At 41.7% G+C, this 22352-nt stretch overlaps 3 protein-coding genes, 1 long non-coding RNA gene and 1 other non-coding gene across 8 annotated transcripts; 2 read left to right on the top strand and 3 right to left on the bottom strand.

Annotated features, from left to right (window-relative positions):
- Positions 1–2547: 2547 nt before the first annotated feature.
- Positions 2548–12598, bottom strand: LOC121190091. The gene is made up of 5 exons (XR_005894925.1): positions 12491–12598; positions 12182–12328; positions 9146–9845; positions 8745–8905; positions 2548–4713 (listed from the first exon to the last, which is right to left on the bottom strand). It is a non-coding gene; the product is annotated as an uncharacterized LOC121190091 (long non-coding RNA).
- LOC121190090 (high-affinity choline transporter 1-like) lies at positions 4522–10207 on the top strand. 2 transcript variants are annotated; one of them, XM_041050664.1, is made up of 8 exons: positions 4522–4705; positions 5434–5547; positions 7174–7329; positions 8007–8155; positions 8425–8568; positions 8764–8917; positions 9133–9350; positions 9440–10207. In XM_041050664.1, the coding sequence occupies exons 1-8, from the start codon at positions 4522–4524 to the stop codon at positions 9989–9991; spliced, it is 1671 nt and encodes a 556-aa protein (XP_040906598.1). In that variant the 3' UTR covers positions 9992–10207. The 2 variants fall into 2 exon arrangements, with proteins under 2 accessions (XP_040906598.1, XP_040906599.1); XM_041050665.1 differs by lacking the exons at positions 4522–4705; positions 5434–5547 and adding an exon at positions 5554–5583.
- A 244-nt stretch (positions 12599–12842) lies between the features above and the next one.
- LOC121189165 (cytochrome c oxidase assembly protein COX20, mitochondrial) lies at positions 12843–16665 on the bottom strand. The gene is made up of 4 exons (XM_041049040.1): positions 16506–16665; positions 15132–15246; positions 14366–14429; positions 12843–14147 (listed from the first exon to the last, which is right to left on the bottom strand). Exons 1-4 carry the CDS (start codon positions 16536–16538, stop codon positions 14003–14005), a joined length of 357 nt encoding a protein of 118 aa, XP_040904974.1. The 5' UTR covers positions 16539–16665; the 3' UTR covers positions 12843–14002.
- Positions 16666–17036: 371 nt separating this feature from the next.
- On the top strand, positions 17037–22098 carry lhb (luteinizing hormone subunit beta). 3 transcript variants are annotated; one of them, XM_041050520.1, is made up of 6 exons: positions 17385–17582; positions 17868–18195; positions 18608–18734; positions 18828–18922; positions 19404–19522; positions 20855–22098. In XM_041050520.1, the coding sequence occupies exons 4-6, from the start codon at positions 18829–18831 to the stop codon at positions 21086–21088; spliced, it is 447 nt and encodes a 148-aa protein (XP_040906454.1). In that variant the 5' UTR covers positions 17385–17582; positions 17868–18195; positions 18608–18734; position 18828; the 3' UTR covers positions 21089–22098. The 3 variants fall into 3 exon arrangements, with proteins under 3 accessions (XP_040906455.1, XP_040906454.1, XP_040906453.1); XM_041050521.1 differs by lacking the exons at positions 17385–17582; positions 17868–18195 and adding an exon at positions 17037–17071; XM_041050519.1 differs by having other exon boundaries at positions 17868–18734.
- Positions 17942–18013, bottom strand: trnae-uuc. Its single transcript has one exon. It is a non-coding gene; the product is annotated as a tRNA-Glu (tRNA).
- Positions 22099–22352: the final 254 nt, after the last annotated feature.

The following is a 22352-nucleotide window of genomic DNA, read 5'->3' as shown; positions in this document are numbered from 1 at the left end:
TTGGGAATCCTTCAGAGAAAAGTATGTGTTCCTCAAAGTCTTGTCTCCACAGTCTCTGCCACAGTAGCCACAGTTGGTCTCATGTTCTCTTTCTGTTTTGGCTTTTGGCAGAAGGGCAGTGCCTGCAGCACCTCTTTGAGCCCTTTGGTCATGAATATATAGAGGAAGGGGTCCACAAGAGGGCTGAGGTACAGCAGCAGGTGAGACACCAGCCCCAGGTAGGACACTGCCTCAGTAAAGGACAGAGCTTCCAGGAGGACACTGAGGATGAAGGGGACATAAAGGAGAGTGTAATTAGCCCAGATAGCACAGATTCCCCACACTGTCCTCCTCCTCTCGGGTGTTGAAGGGTTGGATCGGGAGCATATCAGGGCTCTCCAGGAGTCCACAGCAAAGAAGAGGAGGAAGGGGAAAGGGGCGAGCAGAGCCACCGCAAACCAGAGGCGGTACTTAAGCACGGCCAGGGCCAGGACGGCAAACGGAGCAGCCCATGCCACCAAGGTAACCGCGGGAGACCGCCGGATTCTGCCACAGCAGCCAAGGCACTGCGGGTAAGCCACAGAGAGATGACGCTCCTGGGCTATGAACAGCATGAGGGTGATGTTGGAGACGACACCAAAATAGAAGATGAAGTCGGTGGCGTTGGAGGAGAAGAAGGTTCCACTCTCCACGGCCTGGTCCACACTGGGACGACCAAAGAAACTGATGATGTCAGAAACCAGGAGAAATACGACATGCATGGGAATTTTATTCTCACCTGGACAGAGAACAGAGGAAGACAAGTTAGCAATAAATATTTCTCATGTCTGACTTCATGCACCTGAAGGCTTCTCTCCTGATCTTAGCTGTATGCTTCCTTGAAAAATGGAAGAGCGTTTTCTGACTCGGTCATGGCAAAGTTCAAACTTTTAAAACAAACCTTTGGACAGATTCTTGAGGGTGTAAATAGCCAGTCCGATGGCGGGCAGCCCGATGCTGAAGGTCAACCAGCCGATCACCTCGGCCACCTGCACCCCGGCAGGCGTGCTGATGTTGCCGGTGAGGTTGCCAGTGGTGTTGATGAGACGGGGCACAGTTGTTGTCACTGTGTTAGTGCCAGCCATAAGGGGCCACGCTGTGGCTATTTATGTGTTCAGCTGCTTAGATTATCATTCAGATTCTCAGAGAGAGTTGCACAACTGATGAATGAGGACCACTTCAGCCTAATTACAGTCAAAACAAAGGCCAGAATTAGTCTTTTGCAAGACCAAAATAAGTCTTACACATTTGTACGTGCCTTAATTGTGAACCATTTAGTGAAGGGCTGGAGAGCCATGATTTCAGAACTACGTTCAACTGATGTCAGTACTGAAAATATTGATTAATGCATCATCTTTGTTTCTCTTACAATTTACATATTTAAAAAATAAAAATTCAGCATAATTAGTTCAGGTTTCATGGCATCTTCTGTTCAAGGGACCCATTTATTTTAGCCTCTTTTCAATTTGCAAAGCACATTAATCATCTAGAACAGTAGTCTTACCTGAATTAAATGCTGAGTCAACTTTCACATTCTGTAAAAAAACTCTCGGTTGTCATTCCAACTTGTTTTTAAAGAATTGCCTCTTGAAATAGTTCCTGATTAGTGTCCAGTCCTGTCTCAATTCCTACAACTCCCCAGAGAGCATACGTCTGTCGGAGTATCAGCGAAAATATTTAAGCTGCTTTTAATTTTCCAGGTTTGTGTTCGACTGCATCTGGATTTTTGCATAACTGTATGTGACACGATTCTTCCTAAGAGGCCATTTATTGCTGCAGAGCTGAGCCTCCTTATCTCCACACAGCTCAGCCGGCTGCTTTGAATGAAGCTGGATGAACCTCATATTCTCCGCTGGTTTACATGGATCCTTCTGTGTGTTCATGATAACGCAGGAAGTGAAGATTTACATGAAAGACTGATGTCAGAGTATTGGAACAGCCTTTATCCTACACTGAACTCCTGTATGTTTGTGTGACTCTACAGATCAATTAACTCGTCATAATGAGTGGCGCGAGGCCTGTGACACAGGGGTATCTGGGAACAGAGCTATTGCTTCTCTGAAAACACCTGGGCATGTTGCTTTGCATCGTGGGAAAAACAGCTTGATGTCAGTTGTGGTGTGGCCAGAAAATACCCCTGATGGTATCACTGTGATGTTATCAGGGACAAACAGAAAGCCTGCAGGGAGGGTCTGGTGAAAAACTTGCATCATGGGAAATGTAGGTTGTGTGGTGGACATTTGGTGTCAGGATATCTGGGACTCTTCTGCTTTGATCATTGTTCATCATTATAGAAGTTTATGTAAACACAATATTAAATCACCGGATCACTTTTAAAAATCTAACTATTCATATTCATTTTAAGGGTTAAGATTCCCTGTTATGTTCGTTTTATAGTATGGAAAACATTTTTAGAATTAAACGTAATCATTCTCGATTAAAAATATATTTAAATAACCAGTTTTCCAAATGTTTGAAGATGAAGAAAATGTATTGAGTGCATTTGTTGTTGTGTTTACTGAATGTAAACACAACATGTGTTCTTTGAAACATTACCTGCAGTGTCTGATACAACAGATCATATGAAAGTGACAAAAACAGATTTATACTCATGTCCAAGTTTTAAAAAGTTAAAATGACGACAGAAAAAAAAAGAGATGGGAAACAGTTCAAGGCGTCTGTGCCACTGGGACGCTGGTCTGTAATCTGAAGAATGTGACAGTGGACTGAGAGTGGCATCCCACTGGTTAAGCACTGAAGGTGTCGGCTTCAGTGTTTGACAACTGAATCACCGAACACTGTTTCCTGTGGTGTCATAGTGATTAAATAACTCACAGTTGGCCCCACAGTGTGTAGCTGTGATCAGAGTGTTCCTGCAAAACAGAACTGGGCCTTTAGTGAAATTTTCCTGACTGGAAAAAATAAAAAAATAAAAACTTTCTGAACTGAGGACAATAAATTCCCAGCTGTTTCTGTTGCTGACAGTGTTGCTCAGACACAGGAACATTTCATTGCCATTAATGGAGCGTCCTCAGAAACAGTGGGAGGAAAACATACAGTACATATCAGGCTATATATACACCTGCAAAAATACATCCAGCCATCAATCAGTTAGACAGAACCACGCAGAAAACAAAAGAAAAAAAAAATCTGACTTTACCTCAAAAGTCTGGGTTTTGTTTCTTTGAACTTTAATTTACCAGCTGTTTACTCGCTGCACCAGCTGTTTCAGATTAAAGCTACTGAGCAGAACTTTTCCTAAATCTTTCTGATGTGTGTTGTTTAATGAAACCCAACGTGTCAGTGTAATCCTGGTGCAGTGACTGTGAGTAATCAACATAAATCAAACAGAACTGTGAAATTGCTCTGACAGCACAGGTCGCCCCTTCAGCCGTTCAGATCCTCTGCACAGAAACACATTAAAGACTTGTCCTTCTGCTTCATCGTTCACTTGTCGAGCTCTGAGACGGAGTTTAAAATCCGTTGGGCCCCCCTCGGCTCTTTTCAGTCTGTCTTTACAGATGATGTGTTCAGGTCTTGCTACAGTTGACCTGGGACCAGCGGGATGCTGTGAACACAGCTATTGTTTCTGTGAAAAGGCCTGAGCGTGTTGCTCTGTGTTATGGGAAAAACAGCATGGTGCTGGAGGTGGTGTTTTTAGAGTGACGTGCTGACAAAATAAATCCTGAAGATTATGTGTCCTGTAAAACATTTATGCTTCTCCTTCGCTCATATTTCTTATGTTGGCCAATATCTATTTTGATGATAGCAGGCAAATTTCTGGGATTATAGCCAGGACCACAGCCAGGACCGCAGAAACACTGAGGTCATATTACTTTAAGTTCATCAACAGGGGACACGAGGACTGTTAAATTGAAATTATTTATTCTTTTATTATTTATCAGCCCTGTTCTCACTACGCTGCCTGTGACTCCATCACAATAAAAGCCATCCCATCCCACCCATGCTTCCATGCTTTTAATGTGACGCGGCAGGAAATGCTGGTAGATAGTCGCGGCTTTGACCAGCGAGACATAATTAAAAACACTAACAGTTTGATGCCGTGTGATTCCTGTGAGTCCCTCAGGCGTGAGGAGGCAACTTGAGAATGGCGGACTCCGCCACCAACAACGAAAACTATATATTATGTATATGTATTAAATGGTTATTGCTAAAACGCTACGCGTGTGTGATCAAATGAGGGTCTGACTGCATGAAAATGTTAAAGTGCACATTCCCAAACATTTCTTTCTTGATGGAATCACCACAGATGAGTGAGCGCTGCTTCAGACGCAGACCATCACAGAGCAGCTCCGTGTAAAACGCTGTGTTTCACCTTGACAGCTGACTGCAGCGCGTAACGTGCAGTTCCAGGCGCCTCCACTGAGCTTCAGAGCATTTCTGCCATGACTGTGTTCATGCAGCAGCGCGGAGGGATGTGTTGTATCATCCAGGCAGCCCGGCAGACGCTCGGCCTTCCTCTGGGAATCCTGCAGCTCCGACATGGCTCTCAACATCCCCGGCGTGGCCGTTATGGTTTTCTTCTACCTGCTGGTCCTCGGAATCGGCATCTGGGCTTCCATCAAGTCCAAAAAGGAAGCCAAGAGGGGCCAGGGGGATAAGACCGAGATGGCTCTGCTGGGTAACCGGGGCATCAACCTGGTGGTCGGCATCTTCACCATGACAGGCGAGTAACTGTGGTAAAGGGCGACAACAAATCTGGGTCTTTATGTGGTTTCTGGGTTAAAAAAAAAAAAAAAAAAGATCATCTGGTATTTGGTTTGAGGTTGGTTGGTTACACAGTTTGTCCGCGTGTTTCTGCTAAAACGTTTAACATTAAATCGATTTAACACAATAAGATAAAACAGAGGAAAGCGAAACGTGCACTTGCGTCCAGCGCAGGCTGCACGGTTTTACTGAGTTATGAATCCGAATGCGATTTTTTTTCTTAATTGGCCGTTAATAACTGATGCTGAAACAAACGAAGTAAATTATTGGGGTTTTTTAAATTCACGTGAAGAGAAAACAGGAAACAAAAAAAAAAAAAAAAAAAACTGGAAACCCAATAAAATAACAGGAACTTAATGTTCTTTTAAAAAAAAAAAGCTGAGACAATATTAAAATACAGAAAAGGGGGTCAGTGATTTTTTTCTGCTATGCTGTTATATTTCATTACTCAACCAAAATCACCTGTGCCAGCTCACGTGATGAAACAGCTTCCAGAACATTAAAGTAATTGATCATTAAATTTACAGTAAACTCCTATCTAATTTTCATTTCTTATTAAAGTTACAGTAGACACGCTGGTTTCTGTGATCAGGTTACAGGCAGGTGGAAGAGCAGGAGCCAGCCTTCCTGATACTGTCCTCTGCATGTATGTCAATCTGTATGTGTGTGTGTGTGTGTGTCATACAGCTACATGGGTTGGAGGTGGATTCATTGTGGGCACAGCAGAGGCAGTGTACAACCCCTCCATGGGACTGATCTGGGCCGTCATGCCAATTGCAGCAACCCTGTGTTTCATCATTGGTGAGACTTCCTTTAAAAGTACTGCACCAGTAACAGGTAGAGCCAAGAACTTCAGGTTCATTGGTTTAGTTTTCATATTAATCCTTACTGAACTAATAATAATGACCTGTGTTCAGCTTCCTAATGAGAAACCATGTAAATAATAACTGTCCTCTGTCAGAAGCAAAGCCAGAAATGGACACAACTCCAAATCTAAGCAGGTTCAACATCGAGTTCAGAGTCGGTGATGTCTTTCCACACATTTGTGTATAAAGGCAGAGTTCTGAAATGAGGACGCTTTGTTTACAAAAGGCAAAGACATGATGTGGATGTGACAGCATCTTTCTACAAAAGCAGCCAGCGAAGCTTGGCCCAGGACAAAAAAAGAAAAAAAAACATTGAACTAAATAAAAAGAGTCTATAGTAATAGAAAAAGCCTGAGACCAGATTCGAACACTGCAGTGTGGGCAGACGTACTGTGATGTTTCTGTAGCACCACAAAACCTTTAAGGAGGAAGTGGAGGTGGATGGCTGAATGAACAGTGTCTGATTCTGACCCTGGATCCTTTACACCGACTCTCTTTTAACCACAGCCACACCGTTCTCTGACCTCCACCAAGTGATGTTAGTTGATTAAAGGCACTTTGGAAGGCACTGGCCAACAGCCCCACAAGGTGCTGTTACCTAAATGAAAAGGGTTTATCCTCTGTACTGGGGCTGAGTCAGGACTTCTCAGACTCAGCCTGACAGGATCAGCTCTGCACTGTCAGACTTTGCTTTAACTTAAAGCAGCGTGGCAGGATTTCAGGTACTCACTCAGGAGCCTATCAAACTGTCCATTTGGTAGTACTACATGAAAATATGATGGTTGTCATAATAACCTGTTATTGGACTATTTAGGCACCTAATGGTTTTATTTTCTCCAGAAAATTGGAACTACTATCTATCTATCATTTCTTTCTCTGGAAACTGCTGAAAGGCCTTCAGAGGAAGGTGGGAAATCATTTGATGCAGCAGAAACAGTAAATACAACAAAGCCGTTTTCATAAATCTTCAAATGTCATCACTTCACTACAATTTATCACCGGAATTGTATCAAACATAACAAAATAGTGAGTGGATATGTTCTTGAATATGAAAACACTGAGGTTTTGTGATGTCCTTTGATGAGTGGAAACACAACAGGTTACACAACTTCCCTTATGTGTGGAGATTAGCAGGAAAAAAAAAACGACATTCCTGTTCCACGTGAAAATCATATGAGAAAAGAAAGATTTATCCTCTTAAACCCTGATGAACGTACACTGACATAAACGTGGTTCAAGGCCGTGACAAAATATTTTACTGTGATTGTAGATTGAAAATGTTTATCCAATAGCCAGGGTCAGAGGCACTGCTCACATGTATGTAAGGAGTGTGTCTGTTGTTTAGGCTGTCGTCTACTATCTAAACCCATCATGAGAAAAGATGCAGCTGCTTAAGGGCAAATATAAGAATAGAATATTTCAATAAAAAAATCAATATAGAAATCTGGTAAATTAACCTAATAAACAGCATTTTCTACATCAAAAGCAGATTTTTTCTTCATTGTATTCGTGTCATACCAATAAGCCTTCGATCTGTCTGTTTCCCTGTTTGATCATTGAGGTGGCCTGTTCTTCGCTGAGCCGATGAGAAACAATAAATATGTGACCATGATGGATCCTTTCCAGATCAAATATGGAAAAGTGCCGACGGCAGCTCTGTCGCTGGCTTCACTCATGTCAGAGATTATGTGGGTGACAGGAACACTCATAGGATTAGGTAAGAATGTTTCTATATGGAACCTATTCAGTGTGTGGTGCATTTGATCTGCGCATGTTGACCCTATCAGTGGAGCAGCTGTTGATCGCAGCTCTTTGCTGAGGTGTTGAGTGAAACACAAGACTTTGTCTAATTATACAGGCGGTCAACTGAAATAACTCCAGGCCACAGGACCTTAAATCACACCAGTAACTGCAGTGGTAATGAATCTGAGACAGTTACAGTCTGTAGTGGTACATAAACAAACTGCTTTATAATAATAAACTACTGAAGTTCTGCTGTCTCCGATAAATCAGAAAGAGAGATGAAGCTAAGGAGAGTTTTAGGAACGCCTGAAGAGGAAATGTTACAGCCTGATATTTATTGGCTGCAGAAATGTCTACTGTAAATCATGTAGGATTTAGAAACAGTGTCTCCATGACATTTTTTTTTCCCACGGAGCACTGACAAGTTTATTTTTAAACTGTAAGTTGTCCCACTCAGAACGTCTCTCGATCACAGTTCCTTTGAAAGCACATTCGAGGAATCCTTATCAGAAATGTGAGAGCGGCAAGTTAAGGCTAGTGAAACACTGAGAACTGTGAGAAGATCAACATGAGCGTTCGACAGCCTGAACAGTATCTGAAATATATCGACAGTATGTTTAAAACACTAATGTGTGTGTGTGTTTTTGACAGGTGTAACTATGAGCGTGATCCTGGATTTGCCTTACACTGTGAGCATCTGGATCTCTGCTGCTGTGGCCATCACCTACACTCTGCTGGGAGGCCTCTACTCTGTGGCCTACACAGATATTATACAGCTCATTCTCATTTTCGTTAGCTTGGTGAGTAACTGCTCGTCCTGCTGCCTAATCTGCTCCCTGGCTGTCTCAAGTTCATCTATGAAAAACACACAGGGGGAACAGTTCGTGTGTGTAAGGAGGCTGTTAGCCTAGCACAAAGCTAGCTGCTTCCCCCAGCTTCCAGCCTTGCACAGCTAAGCTAATCTTAGAGTGGTATGAGTCCACCTGTTAACATCATGACTTTGTTGACAGTCTGAAGGTTTGGCAGTTAATCTGCTGTTGTTTACTAAAGGTCATTGTTTTGTCCTTAGTGGCTGTGTGTCCCTTTTGCCCTGATGAGCCCCGCTGTGTTGGACATCACAGAGACAGCCTACAACTACACCTTCCAGTCTCCATGGGTCGGTACTCTGGGGGCGGACAGAGCCTGGAGGTGGATCGATAACTTTCTCCTGCTGGTGAGGATGGAAGGGTTCTTATAAAAACTAGAAAACCTAATGTCACAGCTGAAACACTGAGCATGATTGCTGCACAAGATGAATAGTTTCTTCTTCATTTTGAACTCTTCCTCTTCTACCTCTGTGATATAATGAATCCCACTCCACTTGTTTCAGTGTCAGTGTGTTTTACTTACTTTTTTCTTGTGTTTCAAGGGTTTGGGAAACTTGGGTCTTCAGAACTTCCACCAGAGGACGCTGTCCGCTGCCTCCTCAGCTACAGCCAAGATCACCTGCTTCACTGCCGCATTCATCGTTCCCACGTTAGGCATCCCGCCCATACTCCTCGGCGCAGCGGCTGCATCAACAAGTACGGAATAAACCGAAACTTTTAAATCTTACTTTTATCGTATTTCAAACTTCAAATTTGTAAAAACAAGACACTGCAGCTTCAAAAGTCACACGAGGCGTGAAGAGAATATTCGATAGTGAAGCTTTAAAGAATTTATGATACAGAACTGAAGCAAATTAAACTTGAAATTGTTTACATTTTTCTTTTTGTCAAACTGCCTTCACGTTCCTCAGACTGGAACCTGACCTCTTACGGATCTCCGTCTCCTTTTGAACGGGGGGAGACGGGACTCATCCTGCCCATCGTCCTGCAGCGCCTCACCCCGACCTACATCTCCATCATCGGCATCGGGGCAGTGGCCGCCGCTGTGATGTCCTCCACTGACTCCGCCCTGCTGTCTGCAGCGTCTATCTTCACCTCCAACATCTACAAGAACATCCTGAGGACACAGGTGTGGAATGTGTCATTGAACTAGAATGTTTAGGAAAAAAAAAAGGGCATCAGAAATAAATTGACAGTTATTTATGTTCTTCCCTGCAGGCGTCAGAGCAGGAGATCCAGTGGGTGATCCGGGCCTCAGTGGTAGTGGTGGGCCTGGCCGGCACATCTCTCACCTTCCTGGACAACAGCGTCCTGATGATCTGGATGCTTCGCTCTGACCTCACCTACACCCTGATGCTGCCGCAGCTCGTCTGCGTCCTCTTCTTCAGCGTCTCGAACGGTTACGGGGCCGTTCTGGGCTGTGCGGTGGGCGTGCTGTTGCGGGTGCTGTGCGGGGAGCCGCTGCTTGGGATATCGCCTGTAATCCAGTTCCCAGGATGCACTCTGGTAAATGGTGTCTACATCCAGCAGTCCCCAATCAGAACCATCTGCATGCTGTCTGCTGTGGTGGCCATCTTGTCGTTCTCCTACCTGGCGTCTCTGCTCTTTAACAGAGGCCTGATTCCTGAGAAGTGGGATGTTTTTAATATAAAAGCTCAGTACTCAACACAAACACAGGGTGGCGCTAAATTGGACACTAAGGACCTGACCTTGAAAGAACAAAATGAGAACAATGAAGCGTGTGAGCCCATGTTAGAATCAACATGTTAAGTAAGAAATCTTATTTGACATGTATTTTTCATCTGTTTGGACTCATTTAAGAACAAATGTATGTGATGTGTAATGACACATTTTTAATTACAGTACAGTATATTTTCATTTTGTATACTTTTATATGCAGCACAAATACATCACACCTATGCTCTTTGTTTTAAGAGCTCAGCAAGTTCTCTGCAATTTTATGCAGCAGTGACACTTTGAAGCATTGATGGATTAGAAGACAATGACCCCTGAGCACAGACACGTGAAAGGCCCCCCACCAACCCAGGGCAGAAGCACAATGCTCAGCAGATGTGTCACATCTTTAGAGAAACGTTGTGCAGGTTAACTTCATGAACTTCAGTATGTTGTTCATGGAAAAGAAGGAGGAGCAGAGATATATTTAAATGACCTTATTAATTTGAGTTTGACTCGCTGTGGACTTCTTGTGCACTCTGCATCTCTAGTTTGGAAAAAATAACCAAAAATACATTAAATTATCAGATCAGATGAGGTATTAGCAGATAGTGAATATTAAAGGACATGGTTTGGGATCAGGAGCAAAAGAACATGAATGAGACGTTCCTACTTTACGACAAGACAAATATTAAAAACTGCCACTGAGACTCTGGCTTAGGGGCCCCTGTGCCTGTGCGTGGTTGGTTCATTAGATAATCCATCCATGCTTTAAAAGTAATTTTATATTTGATTGCACACCATTCTTATTTGGTCTAAGTCCCGATTTTCTTGCTTCATGTTGAAACCATCTTTGGCATCACCAGTGGTTTGGTTAACAAACCACCAGAGAAACACCAGCTGGACCACAACAACTACAACGACATAATGACAAGCTCTTTTATGCCTTTAAGAGCAGCGGATTAAATTACGCTGTACTCAGGGCTGAGTAAAAGCATTACATGGAAGCAAAGGGGCTTCAGTGACCAGAAATTCAATATGATCAGTTCATTTAAAATAAACCTGCCTTTGTCATGACCATTCTTTTTTTTACAGTTGCACATAATTGTTTTGAAGTACTACTTGAGGTTTCTTGTTAGGCTGTGTGTGTGAAACACAACACCTGAAATGTGAAATCACCTTTGATAGTTTAAACACTAGTTGGCAGAGACCACTTGGAAATGCTTTCCCGCTTTAACACTGATTATAAATGTACTCTGTAAAGCATCAAACCAAAGTCATAAATATTAAAAGGAAGTTCTAGTATTTGTCAACACCCGAGGACAGAATCAGGACAAGTAGCACTGAAGAGCCTCCCACAACTCTTGTGGAGATTTCTTTTTAAATTAAGTTTTAAATAAAATTGAATTGAAGACGTGAAACACAGGATTCACTGGGGACTAGTTTCTGTAAAAGGCTTGTGCTCCCACTCTGATCGATGTCATTCTCACTGAATTCTGCCTCTCCTAACTCTACAAAGCAGATAATGAGTAAAATATTAATGCTGCATAAACATCTGAGGATAAGACCTCGGTTAACAAAAGAATTTCCCTGTAAGCACCTGGACAGCATGTTAGCTGCACTGGTGCTGTTTTAAACATAAAGAAGTACTTAATGGGATAGAATTGATTCTTTTTTTAACTGAGATGGCTTCAAATAAAATTAATTAAACAAAGAAAGAGTCATTTATGTTTAAAAAATATCAAAATCTCCATGGATATGTGGCCAAACATGGATCTGTGTTAGAATTAAACCCCTAATTTACTTAAAGGCCACAGGACTTAAGGTGACTTCATGTGTCCTACGAGCTTATGATGACACACAAAAATAACCACCCTCTGTTTCATAATTCAACATGGACATGGGGGACTGTGTGGCATGCTGGGTAGTGACAAATGCCTTGCCCAAGTCAAGTCACAGTATATCAGTGTGGTGTTATACGAGGTGACCTCTCACTTCTGACTTGTCTGTGTGCCGACAGCTCTGATGGAACAATCGTCCCACAGGACACAGTAACACAGACTGAGATAAAGGTCTTCTATAATAAGACCACACAAAGGGACGCTGCTCTGGCAGCTTCCTTCGTTTGATGTCTATTTTTGGAATTCTATGAATGCAGCACCAGGGTAGTGAAGGTGCAGTGGAGATAAGAGTTGGATTAATCCATCAGTTTGCCAATATTTGCATTGTACACCTTGAAAATATTTTACTCATGTTGCTCTGCCACTAAATCAGAGGTTTACTTACAGAGTGATGTCATCTGCCGCAATTTGCTTCTTCTGTGGGATTATTTAAACATGTCCCGTGTCTCAGGTCCAGAGATTGTGAGGCTGGATGGGAGGTCTATACCAGGAACAGGCACAGGATGTGGCTGTACTGACACCTGCTGGTCAACTGGGTGTACAACAGGACACTAAACCTGTGAACTGTTTTTAACCTTTAGCTTGCAAAGGTAAAGCAGAAAGTACATAGTACATAGATCATAGTTTTACAAAACACTGCAAGTTTAACAGAAAGAAATTAACCAGCATCACAACCAAGTTATGAACAACCTACCTGGAAGTTGCAGGGATTCGGCAGGTTGCTCGGGGGACACGTCACTTTCGGTCAGTTGCCCTGCAGCCTTGGACGGTCCTTTCCTTGATGGATGAAACTGTTGATGACTATTGCCCAGCTCTGCTTCATCCTCTAAAGTGGGACAGCACATGTTCAGTAATGCTTGTTTTCACAGATAATCTACTGTTCTCTGTTTATTTAGCTTGAGAATATCAAATGTGATTTATCAATTTAAGTTTAAGTTTTTCAGTTTCTTAGTTTTCTTACTTACGTCTGATCAGCAGCCAAGGAAAAAAAAAACACTAAGTATAACAGTATAAAGTAAACACAGCACATTTAACAAGTTTTCATAACTGACAATTATCAATTTTCTTCTGACTAATTACAAACATACTAACTGATCAGCTGAGGAAACTTGAAGGAGCAGACAAAACCCATTTAAACAGAAAAATGAAGATGCAACAGTTACTTGCAAATCCAGCAACAATGATGACACATCCTCGACTCCACATCACACATTATTACATCAACACACAATTTATTTTCCACACTTCAACTGATAAATATTTAATGATACAGCAATCACAGTTTGAGGTGAATTTAAAGGATGATTCAACACCTGAACACAGAAAACTGCAGCTGTTCTGCCGTTTGTCCGTTAAAACCATTGAGTATTGAACCAAACAGAAAACATACCAAACAACTGGTGTGTGCCCTGTTCGATTCCAGCTCGGGACTTCAATCTCTCTCTCCCCATGTTTCTTATCTTGTTAAACTGACATCTGCATTTTTCAAAAATCTATATTTTAACATGAGGTTACACAAAAGGCTTTGCTAGCAGAAGTGAAACTCAAGTGAAGTTTATCGTGATGATTCAGTGTTGACTTAGCTTTTGAAACTACATCACTGATCCTGATATTCTTAAATACAGTAAAAAAAAACTGTAGAGATTTGGTTGTCCTGTGACAGTAAAATAAATATAAGCACACAGTTTGCTTGTCTCATACATATCTATCCCAACACATGAAATTCAACAAGGTTTTACAATGAAGAAAATACGTGAGTTTTCATAGTGAAAGTGTGGTCTTGAGCTCTGAGGGGACGTGTGCTCTGACCTGCAGTTACATCCTTTTTCTGCTGTCTTAGCAGAATTTTAAACAAATCAATGAACTAAAAAGCTGTTGATATAATCATATATCACTGCTTTCAATCACTCATACAGTGTACGAATAAAGTGAGTGCTCTAGGTTTGATGTTTTCATGTGATGGATATATGAAAGACTGCATCTGTCATGTCACTTGACTGGCACATGAGGCATTCAGCAGACTGTAAAGCTGCTGGACAAAACCAAGATGTCAATAATAACAAACAAGCATCTGTAAAATGTCGGATTTTTGATTTTCTTCCCGTCATTTACGAAGTCAGAGTCACTTCAGTCAGTTTACCCTGACAGGGTCCTCTCTTCTCCTCCAAGCCCTTACTAAGGAGGGGGTTGACTTCAGTGCTGCAGATCATGAGGATCCTGATGGCGTTTCTCCTCTGGGTTTGTTTGTGGGGTCTAGAACGGATCCTTCGTAGATGATCTTGTTCTTGATGCCATCCTGGATTATCCTCTGCTGCACACGAATCTTAGCGTTGTTCATCCTGCAGTACAACCTGGAGAGACAGATGCAGGACGGTTTCTGTTACAAACAGAAGTAACGGGAAAACAGCAGGTTCAAAGAAACATTCAGCAAATATTGGTTTCTGGGTGTTTGTAAAGGATACAAGCTTTTCTCTAATGGCAAACACACCAGAAATGCAAGTATGTGCTTGTTGTGATAAGAATGTTATAGACAGACCAGAAAAGGTTGTCAGTCGGTATAAAGACCTACCAGGACCCGAGTGTGGTGAGCATAAAGCCTGCAAATCCAACGTCAAAAGACCTCCTCACCCGACCTGCAGAGAACAGGACAGACTGAGAAGTCAAACTCATTTTTCCATGTGAAACAACTTCTGTCATTGTTAGAAAAAAGGAGACACTGGAAATTTTTTATATTGTTTTTAGTTCCAATTAAGAAGGCAGAAAAAAAGTTTGTACTTTTCACTTGAGATACTTACAGACTGATTTGTTTAAAACAACAAAGTTTAAACTCCTGAAATACAGAGCTATGCATGTTTGGACACACCAAGAGTTTTTGAATAATTTGCTGTGCAACAAAATTATGATAAAATCAAATGACATTACATTCCTTGAGAGTGATAAATTTTGTTTTATGCTAAATCATCATCAGGCTTTCTCTGGGTCAACAAAGCCAGCAAAGCCGGTAATGCAATTGTCCACAGAATCTCAGAGGGCTGGAAAAGGATCCAGATTTTGAAAACCTGAGCACAGTGTTGTGTCCATTTCAAATGCCATCATCAACTTCCTTAGCTTATTACAAGGCATCTTCCCTGGAGGCTAACCTCTCACATACTGGATGCACCTGTACACTGTACACAGCTGTAGCAGTGGTCAGCCCAAGCATAGTCCAATTACTTTTCAAAACCCTGGTCTGGATGTATAGGACATTCAAGATTCCATGTGAAAAACTAAAGCTGAGCTTCCAGTAAAACTATCACATAAACACACACAGTGATCAGACTCAAATCAAAACTTACTGGTGGCCAGAAAGTGAAGCAGGCCAGCAGCTAGTGAGCCTCCAGCCCCATGCAGGATGGCATCTCTGGCACACGGAGTGTTCTGGACATCCAGGATCCCCAGCAGTCTGAAGCCCTGAAGGACAGAAAGGCAGGAAAGACAAAGAGACAGAAGCAGACATTAACTGTGACTTCTCATCTCTAACATTAGGAGATGCTGAAACCTACTTCATTCATAGTTTTATTTCCACACATGCTTTGAGACAGCAGTATTGTTTTCATGAGTACAGTTTATTTTGTCTCTTTTGCGGGCCTGTGCAGCACTGTGTGTTTGTGAGAGAGCGTATGTTGTTTGGGGAGCAGATGGGGAAATGTATGGGCAATGCAGAGAAAGCATTTCACTTCGTTCAGCTTTACTCAGTTCCTAAAGGCTGAGAACTATCATTTATAATTAGCCGTAGCAAGTGCGCAGTCTATTGTTACAACTCTTCAGTTACACACAGCAGCCACACGAAACACAACAACATTCAAAAGCGTGTAGACGTTTGCAACGTTTGGGTTGAGGATGCTTTACCGAAATCCAGTTTTATCTGGTGAATAATCTATGAGCCGAAATTTTCTCAGATACGTGATATTTCAGAAAAGCTTTTTCTATAACTACCTGTGATGTAATTTTTGTCTCCGGTCACAAGTTGGCCTTTAAATACCAAACATTCCTACGGGATTTGGTTTAAACGATTTCTGATAGCGGCTAGCTACTAGCTAGTACTAGCTACTAGCTAGCAAGCGGCTAGCTACTACTAGCTAGTAGCTAGCCGCTTGCTAGCTTTACTGGCTTACTGATGTTATGGTTCGACTTAGCTACGACGATTTCTGATAGCGGCTAGCTACTAGCTAGTACTAGCTACTAGCTAGCAAGCGGCTAGCTACTACTAGCTAGTAGCTAGCCGCTTGCTAGCTTTACTGGCTTACTGATGTTATGGTTCGACTTAGCTACGATACTTCAAATATTTCGCTCATATTAAAGCGGGACCGAGTTAAATTTGGTTAACATTAACGTTAGCTGAGTGTGTGTGTGTCACCTCTGAATGTCAACACAACACAGACGGCTGTAAAGTTTGCAAAATTAGAACATTTACAGCAAGTCGCTGTGTTAGCATGTACGCCGTTTTAGATTAGCTTTTAGATAATAGCTTTTCGATTAACTGAGAGTCTCGCTGAGGTAAAATAACACTACCTCACCAACAGTAACTAATCCTAACCCTTTAGCAATCAGGTTAACAGTTTCTGAAAGTTACCCGCTGCTGCTGCTGACCTTCTCAAAACTGGAGCCTAGCAAACTTCTTCCGTTTAAAGTACGTTTCCCAGCAGCCTGAGTTTAATTTAGACTTGTACCTTGTTGTCGCTCTCCTGCTCTTCTCCCGCCATTGTACCTCTGTGCCCTTCTCCTTGTGCAACGTTTAAAATAAATTTACTTTGAAAAATAAACCTCACGTAACAACTATTTTCGTAACCGCATTGGGCTCTGCGCTTGCGCTGTACCTGAGGAAGTGGTCCGTTCGTTTTTAATGGCCGACACGAAACGAGAAAACGGCGTTTCCTGTTATATAGTTCCGCTGTACATGGAGGCGTTGGATAAATTCTGTATACTGTGCATACATGGAAACATTTCAAGGTTTAACTAAGCTTTTCATCTTTTGATATAATTAATCTAAAAAAAAAAAAACCGAATAAATAATCATAATTGTGTAATTGTATATTGTCTTTTCTAAATTTTTCCTATTTGGCGTACATTTCTTGCTTTTGTTATCATTTCATTTAATTTGTTTGCTTTAGCTATTTATTTTTAGGTTAAATCAAAAGGTTAAACAGCCTTTATTTCCTATTTAGTGAGATAATTTTGAGGTTGACGTGTTGCACCAAAAGAAACCACCAGAAGTCTCACTGTAACATGTTTCAGGGTGCGTGTTCATTTTTCTCCAGTGGGCAACAAGCTAACCTGCCCTGCAGTTTAATTATCTATTTCACATTCATCGATATTTCATTTAAAATAATACACCCATCATAATAGAGCAAAATAAGTACATTTTACATTGCACGGTGCTGAAATTCAGATGGGTTGCAGGCATGTCTGCGTGACTTCCACAACTGAAATTTCCACTCTGGTATATACCAAGTATTACTCTGTGCTCCAGATGACGTGGAAAATAAGCAGTTAATGAAACTGAAATGCCAAGGCTGAATTTCGGAAGTCTTCTCATTTATCCCAATCAACCAGCGTGTCACAGTGATCCCACACTGATAGAACAGGATTATTTGACCGGCAGCAGCAGATTACTACCTGACAAGTCTTCATCCTGTTTGTTGGAAATTATTTCCACAACAACCACTTCTGGCAAACACACTCGTACAGTTATCAGCCTGATCATTTTGACTGGGCTGTACTACGAGGCTTGTAGAAGACACTTTAAGGTAAAGAAGAGCACAGCTTATAATATGAAAGAAGACTGAATTTGGAGATTAAATAGGCGACCAGTAAATACAATTTCTTACAGCTAATATCAAAGTTGTTAAACAATAGCTTATTATACATGTTAATAGATCTTAGAGTGTTGTAAATTCTAAGAGAAATTTTGTCACGTTTAGGAAATGGAGGCAACACTAAGTTACATAAGGCATTTTTTGTTTTTAATTTCACAACCACAGATGCGCAATCATCATGAACTCAACTTATTCTTTTCCACTATCATCTCACAGGACAGTGAGTGAGCGTTTTCAAAATCCACTCGTACATCCTGGTCTACGGTGCAAAGTCAGAGAGAAAACGCAAGTTCCCATACCGGGAGTCGAACCCGGGCCGCCTGGGTGAAAACCAGGAATCCTAACCGCTAGACCATATGGGAGCTACATGTGAAAATCAGGCTGCAAACATCCGCCCATCAACATAAGTGTCACCGTGGATCGAAAAAAAGAGAAAAGAAAGAAAGAAAGAAAAAAAAGTCTTACCGCAAAGAGGGCTGGGAAGGGGGTGCAGACGCCATCTGTTGGTCATGTTTGAGAACAGCAGCTCACTGTAACAGCTTCGGTAAAGACAGAGCACGTTACTTTCAAATGGAGGCAGTAAACAATTTCGTTGTGTAATCTACGTGTACAGTGACAATCATGGCTATTTTATTCTATTCTAGTGCTTCAAGTATGAAAAGATATAGGCATAAATGCAAAATGTTCAAAACCAGCATTATTTCAAAACTGTGAATTTAATACTACTGCTAATACTGCTCTGTCTAAATTGTTGCTCTTTGCTGCTTTACAGTGAGTTTCTTAATTAACCCGTTTTGTTGATGGTGATGTAAATTATAAACAGCAGATCAGCCTCAGATTAGAGTCTGATCTGTTGAGTACTACTGATAAACCCTCCTCCTCCTCTGTCCTTCAAAAACCGAGCAAGGCACTGAACCGAACACCAAACTGCAGTGTGCTCCCTCCGACATAAACAGGTAATCAGGGATGAAGCCGTGTGACATAATATGAGTCAGTTTCATCCTGGATACCAGGCTCCTCTGTGCCATATAAAGACTGAACAGAACAGCTGGCCTCAGCACACCTGCTGCAGACACCAGAGAGGTAAGTCAGGCTCCTTTACACCAGCAACCATCAGGTGATTTATTCAATTTATCTGAATGTCATTCGTTTTTATTTTTTAATGTGACTGCAAAGGATGATGGCTGTACAGGTTGGCAGAGTGACTGTCCCCCTGATGTTGAGTTTGCTTCTGGGAGCCTCAGCTTCCCTTTGGTCCCTGGCTCCTGCAGGTAAATAAGACAGGAAGACAGTTTTAATTATTTGAGCTGACCTTTTATTTTCACATGAAATAAACATTTTCTGCAACTTATTCAAAATGTTATTGTTCAAAATCTGTATGTTTTTACTGGAAATACAGAAAAAAACCTGATTTTGACATCTCACAAACGTTAAATAACATCTGACCTCTGTCAAAAAAATTTTGACCCATGGACCTGAGCTATTCTCCTTCATGAAAATCTATACTATAATGTTTAATAATGTCATGTTTTCATCACAGCCACCTATTAAAATAAACCTACAGAAGTAGTAGTTAGTTCATAATACAAATGAATGAACTGTCACATTGAAGTTGAAGAGACATTTCATAACACAAAGAGAAGAAATGTGTTTTGCTGGTTAAACATGTCTGCAGTGAAAACACAAAGGGTCGCATCGCAGTACAGTGACTGTGCCATATCTGAACCAAACCGCAACATGTTCTGTCACCAGCGGCCTTCCAGCTGCCGCCCTGCCAGCTCATCAACCAGACGGTGTCTCTGGAGAAGGAGGGCTGTCCCAAGTGTCACCCAGTGGAAACAACCACCTGCAGTGGTCACTGCATCACCAAGGTATTGTGGGTAATGAAATGAAAAGAGGGAAATGAGAAATGAAATGAGTGGGAATGTACTTTCCATATTTGGCGAAGAGGAGGTTACACTACGGTCAGCCGGCCGACAACCCGGCCACTTAGCTCGGAGCAACCGAGCTAACCTAAGGGTAATCAGCTAGGCTAACAAGCTAAGCGGCAGCTACACGCAGCTACATCCACCACACAACAGTCCGACCCGACTAGCTCGACCCCGTACGACCGCGACACAGAGCATACAACAGAGATCATAATGTTGCTGCTGTGTTTTAAACATGACCGTTAAAGATAGAGAGGTTTTAGGTGGAGTTGTGGGGGAAATGTATTTCTAGCCTATTATTTAACTGTGAAACAATCGATATTTCACATTAATAAAATATACTGAAACGTTAAAAACATTATTATTATTAGTCATTATTAATGTTAACAATAATAATAATAATAATAATATATTAAAATGTTTAATATTTACCGGCTTTCAACGCTGCCTCCATCCACTATACACTTACAGTCACAGAGGCACACAAACAGCTGCCGCTTACTGACGGAGCTGCTCTGTCCATGCAATGTCGAACTTTTTAAACAGAAAAATGAGACGAAATAAAATTGTAGCCTAGTATTCCCACAATAAAGCAGGAACCCACCGCAACAGCGTTCCTAACATTAGCTGCTCCGGTCCTCTATCTGTATCAGCAGCGACCATAAATCGGCAATCAAGTCATTAGCCAGTGGCAAAATATGCTAATACATGCTAATTAGCGCAAACATCCAGGTAAAATAGTGAGAAATTTACTTACCGATAAAACTGCAACACAGACTCCTTCGACGGTCGGTTAGTACAGTCTACACTACAACAAGCCATACTGTCACAAAAACCTATCCAAACATTGGCAAACAAACACGGACACTGCAGCCCCTGTCAACCGAGGTAGCCGGAGGCCTCTGGATGTAGCCGCCTAGCCCAGTCGATGCTTTAGCAAAGAGCTAACTGCCAGTGCCTGTCTATGGGGCTGTCACTCAACGTAACCACGCTCTGATTTATGTAAGAATTTATAGGGACCGAAAAACAAAAAATGTACCAGGCTGTAAAATATGTTTTTTAAGCTGTAAAGTTGGCTATTTTAACATGGGAGTCAATGGAGAATTGCTCACTTCTAATGCCAGCCCCCAGCGGCAGCAGAGGAAGTGATCCTCACTGCTGAAACCTACAACTTCCCCTTGCACTGGACCGATCTCACTGGTTTTTACCTTTACATTCCCAACTTTTTGTCTGAATAACACATTAACACACCTTGTTATTTCTGCTTCCCTTCAGGACCCTGTCATAAAGATACCATTCACTAATGTGTACCAGCATGTGTGCACGTACCGGGGCTTGTACTACAAGACATTTGAACTTCCTGACTGTCCTCTTGGTGTGGACCCAACCGTCTCCTACCCTGTGGCCTTGAGCTGCCACTGTGGCAGGTGTGCGATGGACACATCTGACTGCACCTTCGAGAGCCTACAACCCGACTTCTGCATGAATGACATACCTTTCTACTACTAGTCACAAGAAATAGCAGGATAAACCACAATAAAACACACAATTAATACATTATATTTTAGCATCAATGTAGTAAATAAAGATTGTTACATTTACACCGACCACTGCAAAGAATTCTGTTTTTTAAAGAGGAAGAAGAGGAAGAGAGGGATTCACTGTGGTTATCAACTATTTACTTTTGTGACATGCAACAGTACATGCAAGATCTTATCTGTCTGCAAGAACATGGTTTGAATGTGGGCGTTTTTACTGGATTAAAAAACACAGATAACAGTCTTGAGTTAAAATTGTGGAATTGTAGAAGCACATGCAAAGTGCTCACAACGACAGATCTTTATGATTTGTCTTTTTTGGTTTTCTTGCTGATATCAACCGTTGTTGCACTAAATGTGAAAGTCTTATTCTCTTCAAATAGACACACAATCCTGTCATGTACTGGCTCAGTGATCAAAAAAAGAAAAGAGATCATTTTTTGGTGGGGTGATGCCAGCTGAAGGCAGAGAGAGAAGCAAGGTGTAATCACTTGTGCTTACACGTTCACTCTTGCTGTTCAGTCTGATTTAACTTTGACATGAGAAATGTTTGAGGTTCTTCTGTGTCCAGCAAGTTTGAGAGATTGGACTGTTGCTAGCCTTCCATCCATGCCAGCTATTATAGTATTGTCCATGTTTTCTCCTACATGATTCTCATTAGAAAATTTCACCTAATCCAGTTTAACTTTAAGAGCTCAGCTGAGCTACTGCAGATCAGCCACAGTTATGTAACTATGGTTTCTCTCCCCCCCCCCCCCCCCCCCCTCTCTCTCTCTCCCTCTCTCTCTCTCTGTGTCATGTTTTTCTTGAGAACTTGGCATCAAGTGTCGACAGACACACTTCCCTATCTGGTTTATTTCATTATACCACATGATGTTCTGCTTTCTGCTTCAAGAAACTTCATCAAGTGGTGAGAGTGAAAAAATACCAAAGCAATCTCACAACTCAAAGTACTAAAAAGTACTTTGGACTCCTGTGCGCTCCAGCGTTGGTAATAAACCTGCTAAATTAACATGTAGGTTGTTGAATGCATTGCACACTTACACTAACCAGCTGTATCTCACAATGCAGTCAAATAAACTCGTGTTGTCTAAATATTTGTCCAATTAAACAGGAGGAAATAAAATAATGTAAAAATAATAATTATGCAGTAACATACTGCAGTACAATGTTATTTCTCAGACCTTAATAAGCATACCATAACCATAATAAGGAAGAGAGTTAATAACTGTGGT

Source organism: Toxotes jaculatrix, chromosome 11, assembly GCF_017976425.1.
Source record: "Toxotes jaculatrix isolate fToxJac2 chromosome 11, fToxJac2.pri, whole genome shotgun sequence".
Lineage (NCBI taxonomy): Eukaryota > Metazoa > Chordata > Actinopteri > Toxotidae > Toxotes > Toxotes jaculatrix.
Note: the sequence above shows the minus strand (reverse complement) of the source record. Positions and strands in the feature narration are given on the sequence as shown.

What these genes read in the sequence shown, in the direction of transcription:
- LOC121190090 (XM_041050664.1), top strand. Translation starts at nt 4,522, where the DNA reads ATGGCTCTCAACATCCCCGGCGTGGCCGTTATGGTTTTCTTCTACCTG. An exon ending in AACCCTGTGTTTCATCATTG is followed by an intron (nt 5,548 to 7,173) that starts GTGAGACTTCCT and finishes TTGATCATTGAG; the next exon opens with GTGGCCTGTTCTTCGCTGAG. An exon ending in TCGATAACTTTCTCCTGCTG is followed by an intron (nt 8,569 to 8,763) that starts GTGAGGATGGAA and finishes TTGTGTTTCAAG; the next exon opens with GGTTTGGGAAACTTGGGTCT.
- LOC121189165 (XM_041049040.1), bottom strand. Translation starts at nt 16,538, where the DNA reads ATGGCGGGAGAAGAGCAGGAGAGCGACAACAAG. An exon ending in GCTTCACTTTCTGGCCACCA is followed by an intron (nt 14,430 to 15,131) that starts GTAAGTTTTGAT and finishes TGTTCTCTGCAG; the next exon opens with GTCGGGTGAGGAGGTCTTTT. An exon ending in CTCACCACACTCGGGTCCTG is followed by an intron (nt 14,148 to 14,365) that starts GTAGGTCTTTAT and finishes CTGTCTCTCCAG; the next exon opens with GTTGTACTGCAGGATGAACA.
- lhb (XM_041050521.1), top strand. Translation starts at nt 18,829, where the DNA reads ATGATGGCTGTACAGGTTGGCAGAGTGACTGTCCCCCTGATGTTGAGT. An exon ending in TTGGTCCCTGGCTCCTGCAG is followed by an intron (nt 18,923 to 19,403) that starts GTAAATAAGACA and finishes TTCTGTCACCAG; the next exon opens with CGGCCTTCCAGCTGCCGCCC. An exon ending in GTGGTCACTGCATCACCAAG is followed by an intron (nt 19,523 to 20,854) that starts GTATTGTGGGTA and finishes GCTTCCCTTCAG; the next exon opens with GACCCTGTCATAAAGATACC.